The sequence below is a fragment of the Ovis canadensis genome, chromosome X, assembly GCF_042477335.2.
Source record: "Ovis canadensis isolate MfBH-ARS-UI-01 breed Bighorn chromosome X, ARS-UI_OviCan_v2, whole genome shotgun sequence".
Taxonomy (NCBI): domain Eukaryota; kingdom Metazoa; phylum Chordata; class Mammalia; order Artiodactyla; family Bovidae; genus Ovis; species Ovis canadensis.
In genome coordinates, this window is record NC_091727.1 from 41,801,667 (window position 1) to 41,825,701 (window position 24,035).

The following is a 24,035-nucleotide window of genomic DNA, read 5'->3' on the forward strand; positions in this document are numbered from 1 at the left end:
CCATTTATTCATCAATGGGCACTTGTGTTGCTTCTACTTTTTTCTTTTTTCTTTTTTTTTGCCACTCGGCTTGTAGGATCTTAGTCCCCCAACCAGGAATGGAACCTGTGCCCCCTGCATTGGGAGCTTGGTATCTTAACTACTGGATCACCAGGGAAGTCCCTGCTTCCACCTTTTGGCAAATAATGCTGCTCTAACATGGGTATACAGATATCTCTTTTAAGATCTTTCTTGCAGTTCTTTGGTTGTTGAACCCAGGCATGGAATTGCTGGATCATTTGATAGTTTTATTTTTCTTTAGGAACTGTTTTCTACAGTGGCTACACCATTTTACATTTTCCACCAACAGTGTCCTAGGATTCCAGTTTCTTTGCATAGAGCTCTTTGATTTTTTTCTGAGGTCCAATATGTCTCTGTTCTTTCATGGCATGTACTTTTGGTATATCCAGTAAATCATTGTCAAATCTTATGTCTTGAAGTTTTTGCTCTATGTTTTAAGAGTTTCATAGTTTTAGCTCTTACATTCAAATCTGTGATCCATATTGAATAACCCTTTGTGTATAGTATTAGGGCAGAGTCCAACTTCATTCCTTTGCATATGGATATCTAGTTTTTCCAGCACCATTTGTTGAAGAGTACTACTCTCTTAACATGTACATTGTATTGAATGTTTACAAGTCTAAGTAGTTTACATACATTATCTCATATCCTCCTCACAATAGCTGCATGAAGAGTATGTTCACCCATTTACACATGAGGCACTTAACTGCTCAAAGTCACTTAGCCTTATAAGTAGCAAAGCCTGCATTTGTGTCCAGTACAGCCTAAGTTAGTTACTTCACTGTCCTTTGCTCTATCACCTACCTCTTCAATACATAGTTATTCCCTATGACAACTCTTATGTGAAATGGGTGGGGATAAACACTGATACTGTAAATTAAAATATATGAATTGAACATTAAGTGCTTTGGAAATAAATAGAAATACAAATGATTTGTTCACTAATCATTCAGCATTTGTCTCAACATAATTTTTACTATACTTTAAAGTTCAGTTAGCTCACTAGTGATAATGTTTTGCTTTCCAGAGCAATGTTGATCCCAGAGATGATGTATTTGGATACCCTCAACAATTTGAAGACAAACCAGCATTAAGTAAAACAGAAGACAGAAAAGAGTACAATATTGGTGTTTTGAGACACCTTCAGGTCATCTTTGGTCATTTAGCTGCTTCTCGACTACAGTACTATGTGCCCAGAGGATTTTGGAAACAGTTCAGGTAAATTATGGATGGCTGGTAATTGAGATACTGCTTAAACCTTTATGACCGTCTCATGACGCTAACATTAAACTTCTAAAACCTATACTGGAAAGCACTTTTATGTTTAATAGTTAATTAGTAGTAATAGTCTAACTTTATTTTATAGTTAGGTTTGTTTTCTCATTATCCCCAAAGGAAGTAGAAAATGTCTTAGTAAGAGGCAGCATTCTTTAGTCTCTTAAGATGTTAACGATTTTTTGTTTTGAGAGCTTATAGTATTTACATACGTAGGGAGAAGAGTATGAACCCTTATGTATTCATCACTCAACTTCAATAATTGTCAACTCATTGCCGTTTAATCTACATTCCCATCTGCTTAGAAGCAGATGCATAATTTCACCCAGAAATATTTCAGTGTGTATCTCTAATGTCTTTTTTAACATGACCATGATACTATTATCATGTCTTTAAAAATTCCTTAATATCCTTGTCAATGTTTGATTTTACCCAGTGACCTAATTGGTTTTTTTACTATTAACTTTTTTGAAATCATGACCCAAATGAAGTCCAGATGCTGCAGGTGTTGATATGTGTCTGTAGTCTCTTCTTTTTTCACCCTTGTAGTTATTTGTTGGGGATGAAAAAACAAACAAGTAGTTAACTCCGTACATTGTCCCATTTGGATTTTATTGAGATCCCTGTGGTGCTTTGTTTTCCTCAGTTCCCTACATGTCATATAAACAGGTAGAGAGAGCTAGAGGCTCGGTCAGGTTCCGCTGTTGTTTTTTTCTTGTTTTGGAGTGGATAGACAAGGCCTACCTCATAGGTGATAACAGTAAGCTCAGTGAGGAGAAGTATATAATGTCTGTCTGCCTCTTAGGATAACACCCATTGATTATCATTGCCTAAATGCAACATTTCATCAGTACTACAAAATGGTCACATCCTAGTTTTATCATTCTTTCATTTAATAGCCAGAGTAGATCTGTAAAGGAAACGTCCCCATAGCAACTTTTTGGCTAGTCTAATATACAATTTTATAGGAAAGGTGTGATAAATACCGGGGTGGGGGGGTGGAAATTGTTGTTGTTCAGTTATGTCTTGATCTTATTTCTCTGGCTTCATTTATTTCACCTTTTTTTTTTAATTACCTGTTGTGTCATGCACTGTACTAAAATACTATAGTATTATACAACTATGTATGAAAACACCATAATCCTTTGTAATAGTGTTTTTGTTTTTAAATAGTACTCTTTTCTTTTCTTTTCTTTTTTTTTTTTTTTTTTTTTTTGCTGTACCAGACGGCTTGTAGGATCTTAGTTCCCCAACCAGGTATTGAACCCAGACCCTTGACAGTGAAAGCATGGGGTCCTAACCACTGGACCAGCAGGGAATTCCCTTAAATACTACTCCTTAGAATCCCTTCGAGGTCTCTCCCAGACAGCTGAGAGCAGAGGAGCCAAGGGTCACCTGACATGGCCCCTCTGGTCCACCTTCTCTGCTTCAGCCATAGCAGCTGCCCTTTTCCCTCCTGGAATACTACTGGGATTTCTTCTGAAACCACTACTTTATAATACAGTGACCTCCATATGACTTACCATATAAATTCCACCGATTACTCTAACTAGGCCCCCTATTTAATCCACACTTACTGCTTGCACACACACCCCTCTTTCCCAGCTCTGCTTTCACTCTTTCAGTCCCATCACCTGGCAGAACTCTCACCTTCCTCTGACTATTCAAGTTCTCTTTCTTTCTCTAGCTTGTCCCATCTCTGCCATAAGGCTTTTAGTATTTCCGTTCTTTCTCTTCAGATTATTACTCTTAAACTTCTTGAACTTTTGTCTTAAAATTTGTAATTAGGTTATAATGATCACTCTTCTTGTAATATATTTGCTTTTTTTGGCTTCTCAGTTAATTGTTCCTATGTTAGTGGAGCTCTCAGTTTGTCCAGACTAGCACTTTTGGATTATCTACACTTTAGACCTGTGATGTACTCTTAAGTACATGTGGGTGAATTAACCACATTTCACACCCTTAATTTTTTATGTTGAAAAATTTCACACCAGGAGAAAAGGTAAAGTAGTATAGGAATCACCTTTATGATGCATATTCTTCAGCCAGATTTGCCATTTGTTAACATTTTGCCATATTTGCTTATGGGTATACTTGAGTTTTGGTTTTCTTTTGTTTTTTCTAAACTAGAGGATAGTTGCAGATATTACTCTTGATCCCCCTCATATGCCTCAAAATGTATCCTCTAAGGACATTTTCCTACATAATATTTAATACAATTATCACATGCATGAAATTAGTATTCAGTAATGTCATCAGTATATATTCCAACTTCCCCAAAATAGTCTTTGTAATTTTTTTTTCCCAGTTTCAGACTGGTATCCTAGAAGGAATCACAAGAATTTGGTTATTAGCTCTTCAGTCATCTCTAATCTCCCTAATTTGTCATGACTTTTATGGTACTTTATCAATTTATGTGATTATTTACCCATGATTAGATTCATGTTAAACTTTGTTGGCAAGAAGAAATACCTCTGAATGCAGTGCAATGAGAAGCATATAGTAACATCACCATGGAGTTTTCCTTTGTAGTTTTGTGGTATTTCTTTCCTAGTAAAGTACCACTTTTCCTATGAATCTTACTTTCTCCTCCACAACAATCAATATATAAAGAGCATCCGTTTTTTCCCCTACTTCCTCATGTAATTGAGGAATAAAATCTCAGTTTATATGTGTTATTTTGGTTGTATTGCTTTTTTCCTGAAAAATGTATTTATTGTTCTGGGAGTGTCTCACGTTACACATTTTACTCCATTCATTTCTTAGGCTTTGGGGTGAGCCTGTTAATCTTCGTGAACAACATGATGCTTTAGAATTTTTTAATTCATTGGTGGATAGTTTAGATGAAGCTTTGAAAGCCTTAGGACATCCAGCTATGCTAAGTAAAGTCTTAGGAGGTTCCTTTGCGGATCAGAAGATTTGCCAAGGCTGCCCACATAGGTGAGTACTAATTGCATACTTAATATGTATATTGTAGTGTTTATTATTAATTATGTAAAAAAGTGAAGTATGGTACCACTTACTAAATACCAGAGATGGGATGGATTACATATTGTGCATACCTTACTATTGGGGGAGGTTGTTTGTTTTCTCATTTTATTACAATGAAGTTTAACAACAGAAAAGTTACATGACCTTTGTGGATCTGTTTGTTTGTTTTTGTCAAATAATACTTGGTTCCTTTAACTCCACCTAAGTTCTTACTATTTTATACGCTTATATGTCCTTATGTATGATCATGCCTAAGAAAATACATGGCATTTTGCATATACAAGTATTACTAATGAATTTTTCCTTTATCTTAAAATAGTTAATCATATTGTAAATAAGTTTAGAAGATGACAAGTGTGGGGCACTATTTCCTATACAAATGAAATGCTGACTTTTTAAAAATAGCGTTGATTACTGTCATTGTTTTTAAGGTATGTTTCCCACACAAAGCATTTATAGCAAAAAAATAACTATAAACAAATTTGTTTGGGTTTTTTTTTTTTCTTAAAAGGGAAGTTGATTAAGAACTCTTATTGAAAATAGTTAAAATAACTATTAAAGTTTACTACTGATAGATACACGTTTATGACTACTTTATGGAAGTTTTACTTTGGAACTTCTCTTGTATGTCATCAATTAATTAATGTTATTGAAGTCCCTTCTCACCAAAATATCACAGTAAGGTAGTATTTTCTACAAGGACACGACTTAGCAAGTGAACAGCAGCAACAAAAGAGCATTATGTATAGTCATAGGTTGTGTGTGTGTGTGTGTGTGGTTAGTGGGGGGCTGCTTCATTTTTGAACCACTTTAGAATCATTTCATTTTGGAAATGATTGAGGAAGTGGTAATATTATATATAAGTGTTAGGCTATTCATTCTGAATGAAGCCATAAAATTGTTTACACAGACTGGACAACTTTTGCTTCTTTTGAAAGACCTCGTGCATTATTAGGTGGACCATAAAATTGTCGTTTTAACCTCTTGTTTTTATACTGATTAAAAAATTTTTTTCTGGCTATCTCTTTTGGTCAGTTTTTCTTGGTTTCTTGTAGCCAGTTTTCAAAATTATTGGGAAATGACGGGTTTTCTTTGCTAAGTGAAAATGTCCAGAGAACATATAACCTTAAGTAAAATTCCTGAAGTTCAAATACCTACTCCACAACTAAACTAGTCCTGTTCCATGCTAGAAGGTTACATAAAGGAGAGTCCTGTGACAGTCTATTTTAGGGTATTTATCTAGAATAACAGTTAACAAACTATGGACCATAGGTCAAGTCCAGCCCTACATCTGTTTTTGTTAAGTTTTATTGGCACATACCCACTGCTTTACCAACTGTCTGACTGCTCTCACTGTAACAACAGAGTTGTTGCTATAGAGACCTCATGGTCCAGAAAAACTGGTAATACTTACTCTCTGGCCTTTTACATACAGAAAAACTTTGCTGACTTCTCATTTTTCAGATGACCAGTTTTTTACCTGAAATCGTAAAATTGGACTTCTTTTTTCTCAACTATGGGCTGTTCCCTAGTTATCATAACAATTTGCCTAATACTTCATATTCCATTCATGTCACTTATAAATGCCTTTTTCACTAAGTTGAAAAGCCCTTAATATGAGGGACCATCTCAAACTATCCCACAGTGCTTTATACATGGTAGGCACGGCATATATTTGTTCAGTGAATTAATTTAATGGTTGAGAGTGAAATTCTCACATCCCATGTTCTAAATTTATGAGTATGTCTCTTCACAAATCTGAAAATTCCTTTGGTAGAATATTGCCCAAAGGTGGGATTCTGGCTCCTATTCAGATTGCTTAGCCCATGTTCATTTGTATGTTCAACTTGTGCTTTAGTAATGTTTCCATTATAGAAGAGGAGAAACATTTAGAAATTTAGCTCATTACAATCTAAACAGATGATGACAGAAGGAGCATGGTAGACTATATAGAGATGGAACTGTGAAGCCAGACAGATCTAGCTTCAAAACACCATTTCTCCTGGTAATCTTCACATTCTGAACCCCACTTCCCTCATCTCTGATGTGGAGATGGTGATAGAAAATATTTGCTGTGAAGACAAAGAACCTGTTATGTATAGTGTGTAAACAATCTAATGTAGTGCCTAGCAGAGGATAAATGGCCCGTAAATGGTAACTGTCATTTATGAGTACATTTTTTTAACTTAATGGGTTTTGTGTTCTATTATAAATATTGCAAAAGTAGTTTGCATTGAACCCATAACTAAGTAAGATGTTTAGAAAATTAAGGAATAAATTCTCTTTGATCATTTCTTAAATAATATCTTTAGATACGAGTGTGAAGAATCTTTTACGACTTTGAATGTAGACATTAGAAATCACCAAAATCTTCTTGATTCTTTGGAACAATATGTCAAAGGAGATTTATTAGAAGGTGCAAATGCTTATCATTGTGAAAAATGCAATAAAAAGGTATGGATTGCCCAGTTTTGTTTAAAATAATGATGGTTACATATAATGGGTTTGGAAGAATAATTGTTTTCATTTGTTCTCAGAATTTGCCCTCTTTATTCCCTGCCCTACGTTGTTAACAGTGGTAGCAGAGAGGTAGTTAAGATAACGGACTTAAAAGGGTTGTCAGGTAAAGAGAAGCTAGTGCCAGAAAGGGCTAGGGAAAACAGGTAAAGATAAGAGTGAATCACTTTAGAGGTCGCAATAGCTTAATACCACAATCTTTTGTCTGCCTTATGCAGGCACCTTTCATCCATATCTGACCAGACTGCTTGAGCTTCGCAAAGCTACAGAACTCATAGAGGAAAACATTGCTCCTCTCACATGCAGAGTTACTAGCCAGGACCGAGAAGTTCGCTGAAACCAAACTATTGATTGCTTTATTTAGCCACATAAGATTTCTTCTACCACCTGTTTTTTTTAAACCACTTGGATCGAATTTTTTTTTGACTCACCTGGTATTGGTTTTTGTCTGTGGGCATTTAATAGTATCTTTCTGGGCTCCCAAGTCCTCTTACCTCTAAGTCACCTGTATTATTTTGACTTTACATACCACTTGGAGAGGTTTTAAAATATAAAGGTTGAGATGACCTGTAAAGTCATACCCCTGCCACTCACAGCTCTAAGACTTGAGGCAGGTTACTTAAATCTCTCAACTGCTCCTCATTCTCATGCTTCAGGTTCAGTAGTACCTGCTTGAGAGGGTTGTGAGGATTATACATGTTACTACTGGGGTAGCACTTAGCATATAATTTGGCACCTAACTGCCCAATAAATACTAGCTGCTATTAGTATATTTCTGTAGTTGGCTCACAGCAAACTACACCTTCATTAAAATAATAATAAATATCAAACAAGTAATAATGGTTAGATAATACTGCCAACATAGAAATCAGGCAGTGAGTAAATCACTAATTTTTGCAGTTTGTAGAAAGTGGCATCAGAGTACTTCTGTATTACTTGTTTTAGTTAACATTAAAACTATAAACTGACAGAATTGCTCTGATTATGTTTACTGTCACGTTATGTTTACACTTAAATTTTCAGATTAATGTTGAGAATTTAATAATAGAGTTTTAAAGTTTGGTGTGTTTTTTTTGCAGTGGATTATAAGAGAACATCTAGTAATTTGTTCTGTTCATTTTAGGTTGATACTGTAAAGCGTTTGCTTATTAAAAAATTGCCTCCTGTTCTTGCTATCCAACTAAAACGATTCGACTATGATTGGGAAAGAGAATGTGCAATCAAGTTTAATGATTATTTTGAATTTCCTCGTGAGCTGGACATGGAACCTTACACAGTCGCAGGTGTTGCAAAGCTGGAAGGAGATAATGTAAACCCAGAGAGTCAGCTGATACAACAGAATGAGCAGTCCGACAATGAGGCAGCAGGAAGCACGAAATACAGGCTTGTGGGGGTGCTTGTACACAGCGGTCAAGCAAGCGGAGGACATTACTATTCTTATATCATTCAAAGGAATGGAGGGGATGGTGAGAGAAACCGTTGGTATAAATTTGATGATGGAGATGTAACTGAATGTAAAATGGATGACGATGAAGAAATGAAAAACCAGTGTTTCGGTGGAGAGTACATGGGAGAAGTATTCGATCACATGATGAAGCGCATGTCATACAGGCGCCAGAAAAGGTGGTGGAATGCTTATATACTTTTTTATGAACGATTGGATACAATCGACCAGGGCGATGAATTGATAAGATACATATCAGAGCTTGCTATCACCGCAAGACCCCATCAGATTATTATGCCATCAGCCATTGAGAGAAGTGTACGGAAACAGAACGTGCAATTCATGCATAACCGAATGCAATACAGTATGGAATATTTTCAGTTTATGAAAAAACTGCTTACATGCAATGGTGTTTACTTAAATCCTCCTCCAGGTAAGCATCAAAAATTTAGCTTCTTAGTAACAAAGCATAGCTCTTCTTGCAGGATTTCTTAGCAGGCATCAACATGCTTGTTTCCTTTCTTTCTGATTGTTTTCAAGTCCTGTTTCAGATGACTGTTACCTTTGAGCATTATATATTATCTGGGTATTTAGAGACAGAGGAGCTTTTGTTTGTTAAAACAATTTGTTTTTATTTACTCAAGCATTAGTTGAAGTGTGCTTTAATGAACAGAATTATTTCATAAGTAGCCTCAGAGGGGTTTTAACATAGTTGGGGCTTGGAAAATTGTAGGTAATGCAGATTTGTATGAAAACAGGGCTTGGGCATACAAATTTGACTTTTTTAATCTGCACTTTATTTATAGGGCAAGATCATCTGTTGCCTGAAGCCGAAGAAATCACAATGATTAGTATTCAGCTTGCCGCTAGGTTCCTCTTTACCACAGGATTTCACACCAAGAAAATAGTCCGTGGCTCCGCCAGTGATTGGTACGTTGTTTTGGATTTTCATTCCTATTATTACTGGCATTTAGTTTGGTTCTTTAATATACTGCTTTGTTTTTTCCAAGCCCTAATAATCTTGTTTCAGATTTGGAATGCAGAATTTAAAAAAATCTTGGTAGCAGTAGTGAAAGAAATCCTGAGTTTAAATGTGGCCCTTTATTACTCAGGAGCCGGCTTCTGTTATAGTGTATCATATCTTTGACTTCTGTGTACAAAACATTACAGGATGATACTTAAAGGTTATTTAATCACAAAATTATTACATTTTAGCTTCCCTAGATTACATTCAGCCATAGGTTAAAAAGGTAAAAACTTAAAATGAATTTGTTTCTAATTGTGGAAGTTTAGAGACCATTTATATCATACCTTGATTTAACAATATTTACTTAACTATTCTAATAGTAAGATGTTAAGGGAATGGGGGTTATCGTTTTTGTCATTGAACCTAGGATTTTGTTTGTTTTGTCTTAGGTATGATGCATTATGTATTCTCCTTCGTCACAGCAAGAATGTGCGATTTTGGTTTGCTCATAACGTCCTTTTTAATGTTTCAAATCGCTTCTCTGAATACCTTCTGGAGTGCCCTAGTGCAGAGGTCAGAGGTGCATTTGCAAAACTGATAGTTTTTATTGCACATTTTTCCTTGCAAGATGGGCCATGTCCTTCACCTTTTGCATCTCCAGGACCTTCTAGTCAGGTAATTGCCCAGTTTACTTCTAATGATTAAATGCTTACACATGAATTCTGTTTCCCAGAAGCTGAAGCCACACATATGTGCATCTGTTTGAGATGTTTACCTAACAGATGTGCATGAGCGTGTAATAACCATGTGATCTGATGCCTCAGTGTCTATGAGTTCCATTAAAAAGTACTTCCCAGCAGTGACTAGTGACTATTGGCTCTCTAAAACTTAACGGAATTTTCTGTTAATTCGGTTACATTCAGTGGCTTAGTTATACACTTGCTGTTATATGTTATACATGAATTTTAATTCATCCCCTTTCCTAAAAAAGCAACCCTTTTTAATAGTTCCTTGTGTGATCAGTCCGTCCAGAAATTTCTGCCTATATTTAACATGTCTATGTGCATCTTCCTTTTTTATGCAAAGAGAATTATATTGTACCTGCATCTTGTTGCTGGAAAACAACCAATGTTTTCATGTTTTGCAGGCTTATGACAACTTAAGCCTGAGTGATCACTTACTAAGAGCAGTATTAAATCTGCTGAGAAGAGAAGTTTCAGAGCATGGGCGTCATTTACAGCAGTATTTCAACCTGTTTGTAATGTATGCCAATTTAGGTAAGAATTTAAGTTTTCATAATTCTGCTTTAATGTATTAAGTAATGAAATCATTTAAGTCAAGTGATGAAATATAACCTGGTCTAAAATAGAAAGTGTTTCATAAAACCTACTATGAATTTTATCTGAAACTTTTTGCTACACTTTATACCTTGTACTTTATTTATGCATGTGTCTTATCTCTGCTCAGACACAGGTCAGAATCTGTATCTTAATCATATTTTTATCTCCTAAAGCAGTGGTGCTAGACCTGGTTTTTTGAAAATACTGATTCCTAGGCCCCATCCCAAACCAATGGAATAAGAATTCTCAGAACTAACACAAGGAATCCACATTTTCAAAAGGTCCCAGATGATTGTGTAATATTCACCATGTTTGGGTGAAGGATTTAGTCTATACTTTTGTTGAAGTAAATGAAAAAAGTTTTGTTGAAGTAAGTGAAATTAAAGGTTGGAGATAACATAAATATTCACTTAATTGCCTGTTATTTATGTTAAATTCTAAACCCAAACATTACTGTCATTCCAAGTTTTGTGTGTGTCACTTACTAATCACCAGTGATCCCTGACTCTTCTAACACAGCAACATTCTGCTTTGTATTTGTCTTCTTTTCCCTTACCTCCCCATACTAAAGACTTGTTTATATTGATGAAAAGAGCTGTTTGAATCTAGGGATTTCAAATAAGGGATTGTGGACTTGTATTTATTATACTTCTTGGAACATGGCAGTAAATAAGACTCTTACTTTCTAATGGGGTATAGAAGCAAATTAAAGGGTACTTGCCATAAAATATGTGACAATAATGGGGAAAATACAGCGTGCTGTGGAAGTACATCAGTAGGGGTACCTGACCAGATTTGGGGAGTGTGTGGGACGTAATGCAGAAATTGATTGTAGGAATTGGTTGAATTTTTCCATCCAGAGTGAACAGCAGGTGCAGAGACTTGGAAGTATATTCAGCATGGCTCATTGGAGGAAGTGAAAGGTTATTCAGTCTACTGGCTCATACTGAGAAGTTGACAGTGAAGGGGAAACAAGTAGACAAATTCTAGTGCTTTTCATTAGATGTAAGGCCAGTAGGATTTGGTGATTGGATATTCAGGGAAGGGTAACATGGAACAGACGTTAAGAATGATGCCCAGAATTCCAGCTTGCTAAACTGACCAGGTAGTAGTGCCATGTATGGAGCAGGGGAGACACAGGAAGAACATGGACAGGGAATTTGAGTCTTTGTGACACCCAGATAGAGGTGTCCAGTAGAACAGGATCTATTTGGAAATATTTTTGAATCAGCTGAATAAAACAGCTGGAACTTGAAGCCATTAGAATGGGTTTGATCATCCAGGGAAGGCATACAGTGTGAGGATATAGCCTGACATGGGAACTTGGAGGAACTTTTTAAGAGACAGGAGGAGGACTCAAATAAGAACAAGAAGAGGTAGAAAGAAAATAAGAGAGGAACCCAAGAAAGGGTGAAATGGTTACAATTTGAGAACTATTCCTTAACTTTAAACCAGAAAGAGGGGCAGAAGCCAGGTAAGCATGAGTTGAAGAGCAGGCAAACGAGAAAGTAGAGGGAACGAGGTTAGGCGTCTTTCAAGAAGCTTGGCTTAGAAGAAAGAAGAAAGGCAATTTGTAAGAGAATTCTGATTTCTCCATTTTCAGCGTTCATTTAGGATTGCCGTCTAGGCTGGTCCCTGAGACTCCCCAGGCCATAGAAAGTGTCCAGAGGATTGCAATGTCATAGTTACTGTTTAACCATTTAATACTTAACTCCAATTAGGTTTTTGGTTCTTTTAATTTTTTTAATAATTATTTTTTGTATTATTTTTTAATAATACTCTGAATGCCAGGTAAAAGTAATCTTCTGTTCATAAAGGTTGTAGAAAAAAATAACTACTTTATTATGAAGCCCTTCCGTCCCAGTTCTTTCATATAATTCTTCCCCTCTCTTCCTGCTTGTCCCTTCTGTACTATAGGTGTGGCAGAGAAGACACAGCTTCTGAAATTGAGTGTACCTGCTACCTTTATGCTTGTGTCTTTAGATGAAGGTCCAGGTCCTCCAATCAAGTATCAGTATGCTGAATTAGGCAAATTATACTCGGTAGTGTCACAGCTAATCCGCTGTTGCAATGTCTCGTCAAGAATGCAGTCTTCAATCAATGGTAAAGTCAAATACTCCATTCTTTACATTGGTTTTAAAGTACTGCCGACCATAAATAGTACCTCATTAAAAGTGATTCTGAAGAAGTTTCAGTATAAAACAAGAATCTGTGAAAGTCCATGCTTTGGAATATTTTATGTTTTGAGTCCTGCATGTTTTTCACATGCTTAAAAGGGAATCTTTCTATCTACTTGCTACTGAGGTTGGTATCTTGTTTATGAAGTAGTAGTGTAACAACTAACTTTCAAATAAGAAAACACCAGTATTGGTATTTAACTTTTACGTTTTATCATCTTGATATATCTGATCATTATAATGCTTCATATTACTTTCTTTGTACTTGGGAAATGATCTATTTTTTTTTTCTTTAAAAAAAAATGATAAAGCTATTTTCTGTAGTGAAAGCTGGATATTCTTGTGGAGAAGCTGATTAGTTTTTCATTGATGACAAATCTGTATTCTAGGTAACCCTCCTCTTCCCAATCCTTTTGGTGATCCTAATTTATCACAACCTATAATGCCAATTCAGCAGAACGTGGCAGACATTTTATTTGTGAGGACAAGTTATGTGAAGAAAATCATTGAGGACTGCAGCAACTCAGAGGAAACCGTCAAATTGCTTCGTTTTTGCTGCTGGGAGAATCCTCAGTTCTCATCTACTGTCCTCAGTGAACTTCTCTGGCAGGTTAAAGGAAAATATACATTCATATGTCTCTATAACTTGTTGTTTTATTTTTATTATATTTTTAAGTATACAATTACACTAGTTTTAGGTGTGCAACATAGTGATTTGATGTTTTTACACATTACAAAGGGATCACCACTGTTGCTGCTTTAAATAAGTTCTTTACCACATTTTACGTGTTTTCAGGTGGCATATTCCTACACTTATGAACTCCGGCCCTACTTGGATCTGCTTCTGCAGATCTTGCTGATTGAGGACTCCTGGCAGACTCACAGGTAGCTACCCTTTTTTTGTTTCTTGCCGAGTTCTTAGAGTAAGTGAAATTAACAGCGCATTTACTTTTTTTAACCTCTTGGAAGTCTAATAATAAATGTTTTATTGTAGAACTTAAGGATGAATAAAACGGTTCCCTCTTCCCTCACAACTTTTGCCCAAGTTGCATACTTAATATACTAACCTTTTTCTTTCAGTTGGCGTTATGTTTTTTATTTGGAGGAATTTTTTGGTAGATGTTTCCATTTCATCAGTGATGGTCTAGAGTTATTTTAGGATTGGATTACGTTAGTTTTAGAATTATGTGAGAGTCCCTTCGATAAATAAGTATAGGCGGTTCCCAATATTCATAGTATAGTTAATGATCTCTGAAAGTCAGCGTGAACACTGAGCAAGTACTAGGTCATTGCTCCCGGGGGGATATACAGAGTTAGGTTCATACAAGCCTCTGGGTACATTTTTTTTCAACCGATCAATACATAACCTTTTTAAAAATGTGTTCTGTTTAAAGAAATCTTATTTAATATATATTGAAGAATTTGTTGGTAAACGATTAAGAATTTGTATAGTAGACTGCTTCCTCTCTGTCACTATAACTAAAACAGAAACCTGAAAACACATTCTGTAACAACAAAATGCTTAAAGAGAAATTAAAGTCTTGAGTCTTGGTGCGGATTGCAAATGCCAGAAATCATGAAATAATATTTTCAAATTATTCACCAAAATTAACAATCATAGATGTCAAACAGTTAATAATATAAAAATTGAATTAAACCAGAAATCAGTTTTCCATTAAACACAAAATTTAATAGTTCCAAAACTGTAGCTGTTTATTTTGAACCCTTCTCAATATGATCAGAGGATTTAAAACTTATGAGTCAGTTGAAATGGAATCTTAAGTTTTCACTATTTTCTTTTGAAAATGTTATAAACATGTATAGCTTTAAACCAGTTAGCCATATCTTAGCCCTCATTAGAATAAGTAATAACACTAAAGGCACATGTGCTGGTTTAAACATGGGAATTTGTTTTTTGTGTAATAAGATTGTTGTTATGATTCCCTGTCACCAGGCTTGAAAATAATTTTCTCATAGTGGGCTTTTAGTCATTCGGTAAACTGTATATTTATATAGGAGCATCTCCCATGGGCTTGGCACTGTTAGGCATTGAGGAACAAGGGAGGCAAAGATAATATTGATAAAAATGGCATTTGTAAAGGAGTTGATTCATTATCGCTTGAAAAAATTGAAGGTAAAAACAGAAAATACACTGCAGTGTTTCAGATTAAATAGCAGAAAGCCCGTACGTGGTTGATTGTGTGGCCTGAGATGGTTTAACTTTGCAAAATTACAAAGCTATTTCCAAACAAAATGAATTTTATGAATGCATGTAAGTAATACCAAAAAAAAAAAAATTTGTCTTTTGATTTGAAACATTCTATTAAGTAAAATGTACAATGTATAAAAAGGCTTTTTAAAATTACTGACTATACAGATAATGTTTCTTTATTGGGATAAAATTCACTATTTGTTTTTTAATTCACTATTTTAACCATTTTGAAATATGTAATTCAGTGACTTTTAGTATATTTAGTGTTGTGTAACCATTACCACTGTCTAATTCCATTCATTTTCATCACTCTGGAAGGAAAATCCAAACCCAGTTAAGCAGCCACTTCCTAGTCCCCCTATCCCCCACCCCCTGACACCCACTCGTCTGCTTTCTGTCTCTCTAGATTTGTCTGTCCATGGGCAAATACCCAGGCCTTGGATATTCCGTTCATCTCATATGATCGGAATCATACAATATGTTCTTTTGTATCTGGCTTCTTTCACTTAGCATAGTTTTCAAATGTATCCATGTTAGAGTACATATCTGTAATTCATCCCTCTTCGTGACTGAATAATATTCTGTTGTATGGATACATTACATTTTACATATTTGTTCATTTGTTGGTGGATATTTGGGTTTCCACCTTTTGGCTGTTGTGAATAATTCTGTTGTGAACATTCATGTACACATTTTGTATTTTCAAAAAAACACCTGTTTTCAATTCTCTTTTTATATAGCTCAGTAGAATTGCAGGCAGGTAATTTTTTAAATATCTTTTGAAAAATTGGAAGTATTCATAACCAGATTTACTATTTTACCCATTTCTAAGTGTACAGTGTTGTTAACCATCACTGCTATCCATCCCCAGAACTTTTTCATCATCCCAAACTGAAACTCTGTACCCATTATTCTTGCTTTCTCTGACTTGTGCCTATTTTGAATACCTTGTATAAGGAATCATACAATATTTGTCGTTTTGGATCAGAAATAAGTTGGTTCTAGGCAGCCATATGACCTTGGGTGCAAGCCTTTTAACCTCTTTTTTTCTTATGTGTTCAAGTAATAGATCACATGACTATACCAAAGACCTTTTTTGAATGGCCCATAGTAGGCACTTGGTAAATGTTAGCTGCTATTTGATTTTAGAAGTTTTAATTTATGTTGTTCCCTTTCAGAATTCACAATGCACTTAAAGGAATCCCAGATGACCGCGATGGGCTATTTGACACAATCCAGCGCTCTAAGAATCACTATCAAAAAAGAGCATACCAGTGTATAAAATGTATGGTAGCTCTCTTTAGCAATTGTCCTGTTGCTTACCAGATTCTGCAGGTGAGGGTTTTTTCTCTGTGTGTGTGTGTGTATAATTGTGTAGAAACCTCTGTCTGTGTGTGTGTATATAATTGTGTAGAAACCTGAATCTAAGGATTCTGTTTTAAAAGACGAGAATTACGAGAATTTGGAGTTGTCGTTTCAAGTTAACTTTGAAAAACACTGCAAAACCTTTTTACATACATGGCTTTATTTTCTTTTGAAGGGCAATGGAGATCTTAAAAGGAAGTGGACCTGGGCAGTGGAATGGCTTGGGGATGAACTTGAAAGACGACCATACACTGGCAATCCTCAATACACTTACAACAATTGGTCTCCTCCAGTGCAAAGCAATGAAACATCAAATGGTTATTTCCTGGAGAGATCACATAGTGCTAGGATGACACTTGCAAAAGCTTGTGAACTCTGTCCAGAGGAGGTAAAAAAAGCCACCAGTGTGCAGCAGATAGAAATGGAAGAAAGCAAAGTAATTCTTTACTTTATAGGGCCAGTGTTTATATATTACTGATAATGGGGGAAGAATTATGTGGAATTTTGTTTGCTTTAATATGTATACTATATGTGGTCTTAACTTAATGAGGGAGTCTTCTTTTAAAGAAATTTTGGGGAGATTGCCAAATCTTTGCTTTGAGAGAAGCCAAATCAGGTTTCTTTCAGTTATTTTATCTGTAATAAAATTTGTTAGTGGGTCGGGTTTTTTTTAAATTTTATTAAAAAAAAAAACAAAACTGAATTTGTCTACATAATTCTTTATTTTTAAATATTTAAAATCAGGAGCCAGATGACCAAGATGCCCCAGATGAGCATGAGTCACCTCCACCTGAAGATGCCCCGTTATACCCCCACTCACCTGGATCTCAGTATCAGCAGGTATGTCAGGCTTGGTTTGTGTTTTTATCCCCTAGAATTTTTATGCATTATTTATTTATAGGATGGCTAAGTTTTTTGTTGCCACTGTAAAGTAACGGGGATAATCTAGACCAGCTTTGGGGGCATGATCAAAAGAGGAATGGTTGGCATGGGGTCACAGTGTGATACGTTTGAGCTTCCCCTGTGGTGTTTCCTGGTCAAATATATGCCCCCCTCTTGTACTTGGTAGATGAAGTTAGTAAAAACTATGATCATTTGTATCAATATAAAATGATAATATTTAATATAATGGATTAAGATGACATTTCCCAGTAGGCCAAGTCTATGAGTAGAGATATGAAATATGGCAGTGAAGGAAGACCCTGGATGTAGCAAATGAACTGTTTGCTTACATAGCATAACCAAGACTTCAATGACAGTAAAAAATTATTGGAAAAAAGTCAGGGATTTGACAGATTTCCATGAATTTTTTTAGAAAATCAATAACTATATTTAGATGAAGAAACTTTCTAAATGAGAACGTGTCTATGTCCCAGGTGTGACTAATTTCGATCTTTTGTGGCAGGGATTCTGGAACAAGCGTTGGAATCCCCTGGTGGAGTGTTAAGGGAGGGGCACCCCAGAGTTTCTGATTCGATAGGTCTAGGAGATAGGAGCAGAAAAATCTACTTTTCTAATGAGTTCCCAGGTGATGCTGCTGGTCTGGGAACCATGCTTTCAGAACCATTATTTAAGCATTCTTACAGTTCATAGTAGAGATAGAAGCATGCTGGCTAATTAGAAGATGCATATTCAAGATATTTATTTTCCTAATAGAAATTACAGAAAGTGAAAGCCTAAAATCTTCTTGGCTTGGCTGGCAGGAATGTACAGAAAAATGAGAGTTCAGGGGTTTAAAACATTAAGGACCCAAATACAGCAGGAGAAGAATTACTTCCCTCAGCCCTGAGAAAGCTCATGCTTAATCATACGTGATTAATCCATTATCTTCAATGTTGTTTTGTTTTCATTAACATCATTCTGTGTTGAGGGCTGTTGCTTATGCAGATCTCATATGATCATTTAGTCAGATTTCTTGTATAGAAGTTTCAAGGTGCTTAGAGTGAGAATGGATGTGTTCTGGCACTTTTGTGATTTTTTTTTTTTTTTCTTTTACCACAAGCAGTAATGGGCTCTGTTATCCCTTATTGGTCAGACTTGAATGTGAATAATTTGGGGCACTTTAAATCACCTTGGCCAAAGAATTACACCTACGCTGCTCTTGGGGCTTTGAGGCTGTCTTTTTTTGTTTCAAACCAGTGTTTGTCATCATTAGCCCAAGCGTATTTCCTTGTTAAGTCCCAGGAATAAAAAGAAATGTTTACATTTCCACAGACTTCAGCCTGTGGTCTTTAAAGTTGAAGTTCACTATATTAAGTTGTAACATGCAGATCTTGTCTCCCCTCCCAGAATAACCATGTGCATGGACAGCCGTACACAGGCCCTGCGGCGCATCACATGAACAACCCCCAGAGAACTGGCCAGCGAGCACAAGAGAATTACGAAGGCAGTGAAGACGTGCCCCCACCCCAGACGAAGGACCAGTGAATGCACACGATTAGCTGGCTCCATCAAGACTGTGCACCCAGGCCTTACAGTCCAACCTTTTTCTGTGTCTGGCTAATATTTAAAACTAGAAAAAACTATTCCTAATCAATATGGAGTGGAAAGTTTATTCACTGTCTTATCTGCAGAAATTTGCTGTCAATATATAACTCGCCTGCAGTGGAAAGTGTATAGTGTTTTGTAATAAATGGCCTGATGCTAATGTGTAAATGGCAAAGGTGTATATAGTATATTAATGTCTGACTGTTAATTCTTAAGCAAGACTTTTTTCTTGATGAGACTCACAGATCTACAAAACCTACAAAAGTTAATTTTCTTGTTATACCCATCGCACTCTGCAACCAGTGTTGCCTGCCTGATGGCAGTTGGATCAACTCCTTTACAAAAACAAAAAATAAACCAACAGCAACAAACCAGAGCCCATCCATGTCAGCCACACCAATAGTTTCATGTTAATTCTTTGCCACTGGAGTCAGTTTTATTATGAGCAGTGTAAGGCTGGTAACCTTTAAATTATTTGGTTGATGTGGAAAATTGGTGATGTAACATTGTTTCTAGATCTTTTTCATTGCCTTTTTATTCTGATGTTAGGTTAATCACTTTGAAGCTATAGTTATGCTGTAACATTTAGCATGGCTTCACACCAGGTTAGTGTAGCCAATGAGGAAAAAATTACCATAATGACAGCAGTTGTCCCAGTGTGACAGCTGTATTGCTCAGAGCTTTTCCTTCTTACACCTAGAATATAAAATAGAAAAACAAGGGGAGAAGTGTGATAAACAGGTGGATTTCAGTTACACATATGTTGCTTACATCTTAATGTTTGACAATTCAATCTCTGGGTGGGATAAAGAAACTTTAAGTGTCAGTAATGGGAATTTTAAAAGATTTAAAACAAATATGCAAAAATTTGCTATGCCAGGATGCTCAGAGCATAATAGAAGACTGTATTTGGTGTGCTTGTTTTGTTTCTTTTGTAGAGCTTACTAGGAGAACCTTCTAAAACTTGCCTTCTGCTGGATCCCAGTGAAGCGGAGGTCATCAGAAACCCACAGTACTTGGAATACCATTGCACCAAGATGTTTGCTGAGCTGCCGCTCAGTCACAGTTTTACTTGAAAGCAAGAGTTGTCCTAGCTCCTCCATTATTCCAAAAATTTTCATGTTTGAAGCAGGGTCTAATTAAAAAGAAAACTGGTTAATATAATTGAGGTATCAATATCAGAATAAACATTTAAGATGATAAATTCATCAGTTAATACTGTATTTAAAAGAGAATTGGTAACTTGAATGTGTGTAATTTTTTGGAACCTGTCTAAAAACCAAATACCCCTGCAAACAGATACAGTCCACCCTATTCTATTTAAATATTTTGCTGTTTTATTTTATAGAAATTATTTTGCTGAATTCACAAATAGAATTTGATTTAAGAAGAACTTTTTGTCCTGTGGTGTGTTTTGGGGTTTTTGTTGTTGTTGTTACTTTTATTTTTTTTTAAGGACTGGATATTAAGGTTAATTCTGTGCATAGCACACCTAGACATGACCCTGAAGTCAGGAGTTCAGTCACATTGAGTTTTTGTGCACAGAAAGATTTGACCTTTGGCCCTTGACTAAAGATTTAAGAGAAAAATAGGATGTTGACACTGTAAAAGTTTCCTAACATAATCTTGTACTTTTTGTATGTTTTTTATATACATGTATATTTAATGAGCACAAGCTTGGTTGTATTTTTTACAATTCAGTTAATAGGCAAATGTTTTGTCAAAAAGGCTATAGTTGGAATTGAACAAAGCAGAAACAAAATTGAGAATGTGTTATTTTGTGATTAAAGGGGGCAGGTATTTAAGATGAAGCTTTGGATATCTTATTTGCAGTACTCTGTAGTCAGTCTGTGCTTCTAGGTTTTCTGTAACATTAGGAAAATTTGACACCAGATAGAGCCTCTTTTTACCTTAAGTATATTACATATGAGTTTAAGTGTGAGCCAAAGTCATACACACTATCTGCAATTCCAATTGGTAACTTGAATTTAGAAGTTCCTCAATTCCAAGTTTCCTTAACAATGAGCAAAAATAGGTTAAATTTATTTGAACAACTTGCTATCATAAATTACACCATCTAACCATCTGAGGTGATTTGTGTGTCTTCTGGTCCTTAACAAAAGTATGTAATATACTTAATTTAAAAACGAATGACTTCTAGATGTGAAAACTTGACATTTTAAAAGGCTGTGAATTTTTCTCCTTGGAGGGAGATCCCACCTTGGCTGCTTTGAGGGCTTGTGAATCCTTTCCCCCTCCACTTGAGGAAGAGTGGTCTGTGCTGTGATCAGGATCTAGGGAAAGTGAATGGAAAGAGTTAATTTTGTTTGTGCAAATTATTTTCTCTATTTAACTCTTAAGCAAGCATTAATGTATAACTGAAAATTTTAAGATGCATGTTATTGTAAGAGCAACATAGCAGTGATTTTGAGGTCTTTTTCTGAACACAAATGGCACATTTTAAACTTCAAGTCTTCAAAGTGCCTACAGATTATTTAATTCTCCCTCAACTGATTTCTTGAGCCATATATATATTTCCCACTTTAAATGTTTGTTGCAGAATCACTAGTCTTCCTTTCAGAGAAGTACCCCTGAAAATTCTAAATGGCATGGTTACTTTTTGGGAGACAGTAGAATCTGTTAACATAAAGACTGAAGATATTTGCATTGTTAATCTCTGTGAACAAGGGCTTTGCCCTATTAGATCTAAGTATTTCATTGCACAACTTGGCAAAAACCATACTGCTGCTGTTTCTAAGCCCTCTACCAACCAAATTTTCATGTTCAGCATTGTCAAGGCAGAAATAAGAACATCCTCATATTTGGGATTTTTGTCTTCATTGATTTTTCTCTCAATGATAATTTCCCAGCCTTGTCTTTCAGCTGTTATGTGTACAAATTTAGAATTATGAAAATGTTTTCTATTTTTTTCATGATTAACTTTTATTAGTGAATGATAACAATTTAAGTATTTAACCCTAGTAGTGGGTTAAAAAGATGAGGAGCCTTTTTTATTTGAATTACATTTATAAATGAAAGCAAGTCTGTGAATACTCAGATGACTACTCCAAAATAGTTCCATTTTTTTCTTATTTTTCCAGCTGGAACTCTTACTTTGCTGAATCTTGTGGTTAATTTTGGTGGATATATCCTGCCTTATTTAGAATTATAACTGGATTTTTTTAAAATTGCCTTTTCATAAGTGCCCAATTTTGGTCTCTAGTTTGAAGGTATTACATACTGCCGAGAAAGTAAACACTGCTCCTCTCCCTCCAGTTTTTGTGTTACTGATTTTAAAACAAACGTTCAGTACTGGTTTCCTAGTGGGGCTCAACTAAAATAGGGCCTGCGCCTATGTGAGTGTTTAGTGTTTGAAAATAAGGTTTTGGGTGTGGTAAATCACTACGGAAGTGCTAAATGTATTAACAACTTGCTGCCGATTGTATTTACAATTATTTTAGATTATTTTACGTCTGCAGAAATGTAGCACTTTTCCTCCGAATTTATAGGTCTAAGAAAAAAGGGGGAAAGGTGCACCATGTTTTAAACTTGCAAATGAGTGAAAAATTTTTTTGCATTTTGAAATCCAGATTCCTAAAAGGAAATCTCACCACCCAGATCACATACTTCTCAGCCTTTTACAAGCCAACAGACTGAAGATTGTCCACAGTTCCTAAGATTTAGCACATATACAAAAATAAAACTTTATAAATTAAATTTCGGTTTCCCCTTTTATTTATTAAAATAAGATTTTCTAAATGGAAGGTAAATTAGAGGTATAATTGATCTGAAGGGAACTTTAAAAGGAAAATGTAAGTAGAGGGATGCAGCCCTTAATTTGCATCTTCACATCTAAGCCTTTCAAATGAGATTGTGGTCTAACTATTGACAACCCTTCATTCTAAAACCAAGATTGGTCAAACACTCGGTTTCAAAGTTCACTTAAATCAGCCATAAAGCAGGTCACATATTTGAGGGGTGTTCAGTCGTGTCCAACTCTTTGAGACCCCATGAATCGCAGCACACCAGGCCTCCCTGTCAACCAACTCCTGGAGTTTACCCAAACTCATGTCCATCCAGTCGGTGATGCCATCCAGCCATCTAATCCTCTGTCGTCCCCTTCTGCCCCCAATCCCTCACAGCATCAGGGTCTTTTCCAATGAGTCATCTCTTCACGAGGTGGCCAAAGTATTGGGAGTTTCAGCTTCAGCATCAGTCCTTCCAATGAACACCCAGGACTGATCTCCTTTAGGATGAACTGGTAGGATCTCCTTGCAGTCCAGGGGACTCTCGAGTCTTCTCCAACACCACAGTTCAAAAGCATCAATTCTTCGGCGCTCAGCTTTCTTCACAGTCCAACTCACATCCATACGTGACCACTGGAAAAACCATAGCCTTGACTAGATGGACCTTTGTTGGCAAAGTAATTAATGGCTCTGCTTTTCATTATGCTATCTAGGTTGGTCATAACTTTCCTTCCAAGGAGTAAGCATCTTTTAATTTCATGGCTGCAGTCACCATCTGCAATGATTTTGGAGCCCCAAAAAGTAAAGTCTGACACTGTTTCCCCATCTATTTGCCATGAAGTGATGAGACCAGATGCCATGATCTTCATTTTCTGAATGTCGAGCTTTAAGCCAACTTTTTCACTCTCCTCTTTCACTTTCATCAAGAGGCTTTTTAGTTCCTCTTCACTTTCTGCCATAAGGGTGGTGTCATCTGCATATCTGAGGTTATTGATATTTCTCCCAGCACTATTGATTCCAGCTTGTGCTTCTTCCAGCCCAGTGTTTCTCATGATGTGTTAATAAAAGTGAAAATTCACTTGTGTAACAAATTCCATCTGCTCTGCTAGTATCTGAAAAGCAATTCTTTGTTGCCATGTTCCAAAGAAATACAACTTCCATAGAAACCTGTTGGTACTTCCCTTGAGTTACTGTAAGCATTACTGCTGAAGAAAGAGACATAGCCCTAATTTTCATCAAACTTTGTTTTTTAAAAAAGAGAACCAGAAGATGAATAAATCTGGTATTCTGCAGTTTGGAAAACTAGTTGGATTAAGCTGTTTGACTTTTTAAGTATTTTTAGACACATGAACACATCTAACAATGAAAATATATATGGCCACTAATATTTTGAACTGCTTCATTGTAATCTGATGATTTGCAGGTAGGTGGAAAATGGATAGTATTTCTACCTC

The 24,035-nt window shown here is 35.9% G+C and overlaps 1 protein-coding gene across 4 annotated transcripts in view; it reads left to right on the plus strand.

Annotated features, from left to right (window-relative positions):
* Positions 1 to 22,552, plus strand: part of USP9X (ubiquitin specific peptidase 9 X-linked) — a 115,981-nt gene extending 93,429 nt beyond the window's left edge. For 2 of the 4 annotated variants that reach the window (XM_070289913.1, XM_070289914.1), the window contains exons 32-45: positions 1,088 to 1,278; positions 4,102 to 4,275; positions 6,639 to 6,780; positions 7,967 to 8,720; positions 9,094 to 9,217; positions 9,704 to 9,929; positions 10,402 to 10,531; positions 12,512 to 12,697; positions 13,161 to 13,381; positions 13,568 to 13,656; positions 16,162 to 16,318; positions 16,524 to 16,784; positions 17,093 to 17,188; positions 18,638 to 22,552. In XM_070289913.1, the coding sequence (XP_070146014.1) occupies positions 1,088 to 1,278; positions 4,102 to 4,275; positions 6,639 to 6,780; positions 7,967 to 8,720; positions 9,094 to 9,217; positions 9,704 to 9,929; positions 10,402 to 10,531; positions 12,512 to 12,697; positions 13,161 to 13,381; positions 13,568 to 13,656; positions 16,162 to 16,318; positions 16,524 to 16,784; positions 17,093 to 17,188; positions 18,638 to 18,775 (2,889 nt within the window). In that variant the 3' untranslated portion in view covers positions 18,776 to 22,552. The remainder of the gene's footprint in view (positions 1 to 1,087; positions 1,279 to 4,101; positions 4,276 to 6,638; positions 6,781 to 7,966; positions 8,721 to 9,093; positions 9,218 to 9,703; positions 9,930 to 10,401; positions 10,532 to 12,511; positions 12,698 to 13,160; positions 13,382 to 13,567; positions 13,657 to 16,161; positions 16,319 to 16,523; positions 16,785 to 17,092; positions 17,189 to 18,637) is intronic. The other 2 variants (XM_070289915.1, XM_070289916.1) reach the window with 1 other exon arrangement.
* Positions 22,553 to 24,035: the final 1,483 nt, after the last annotated feature.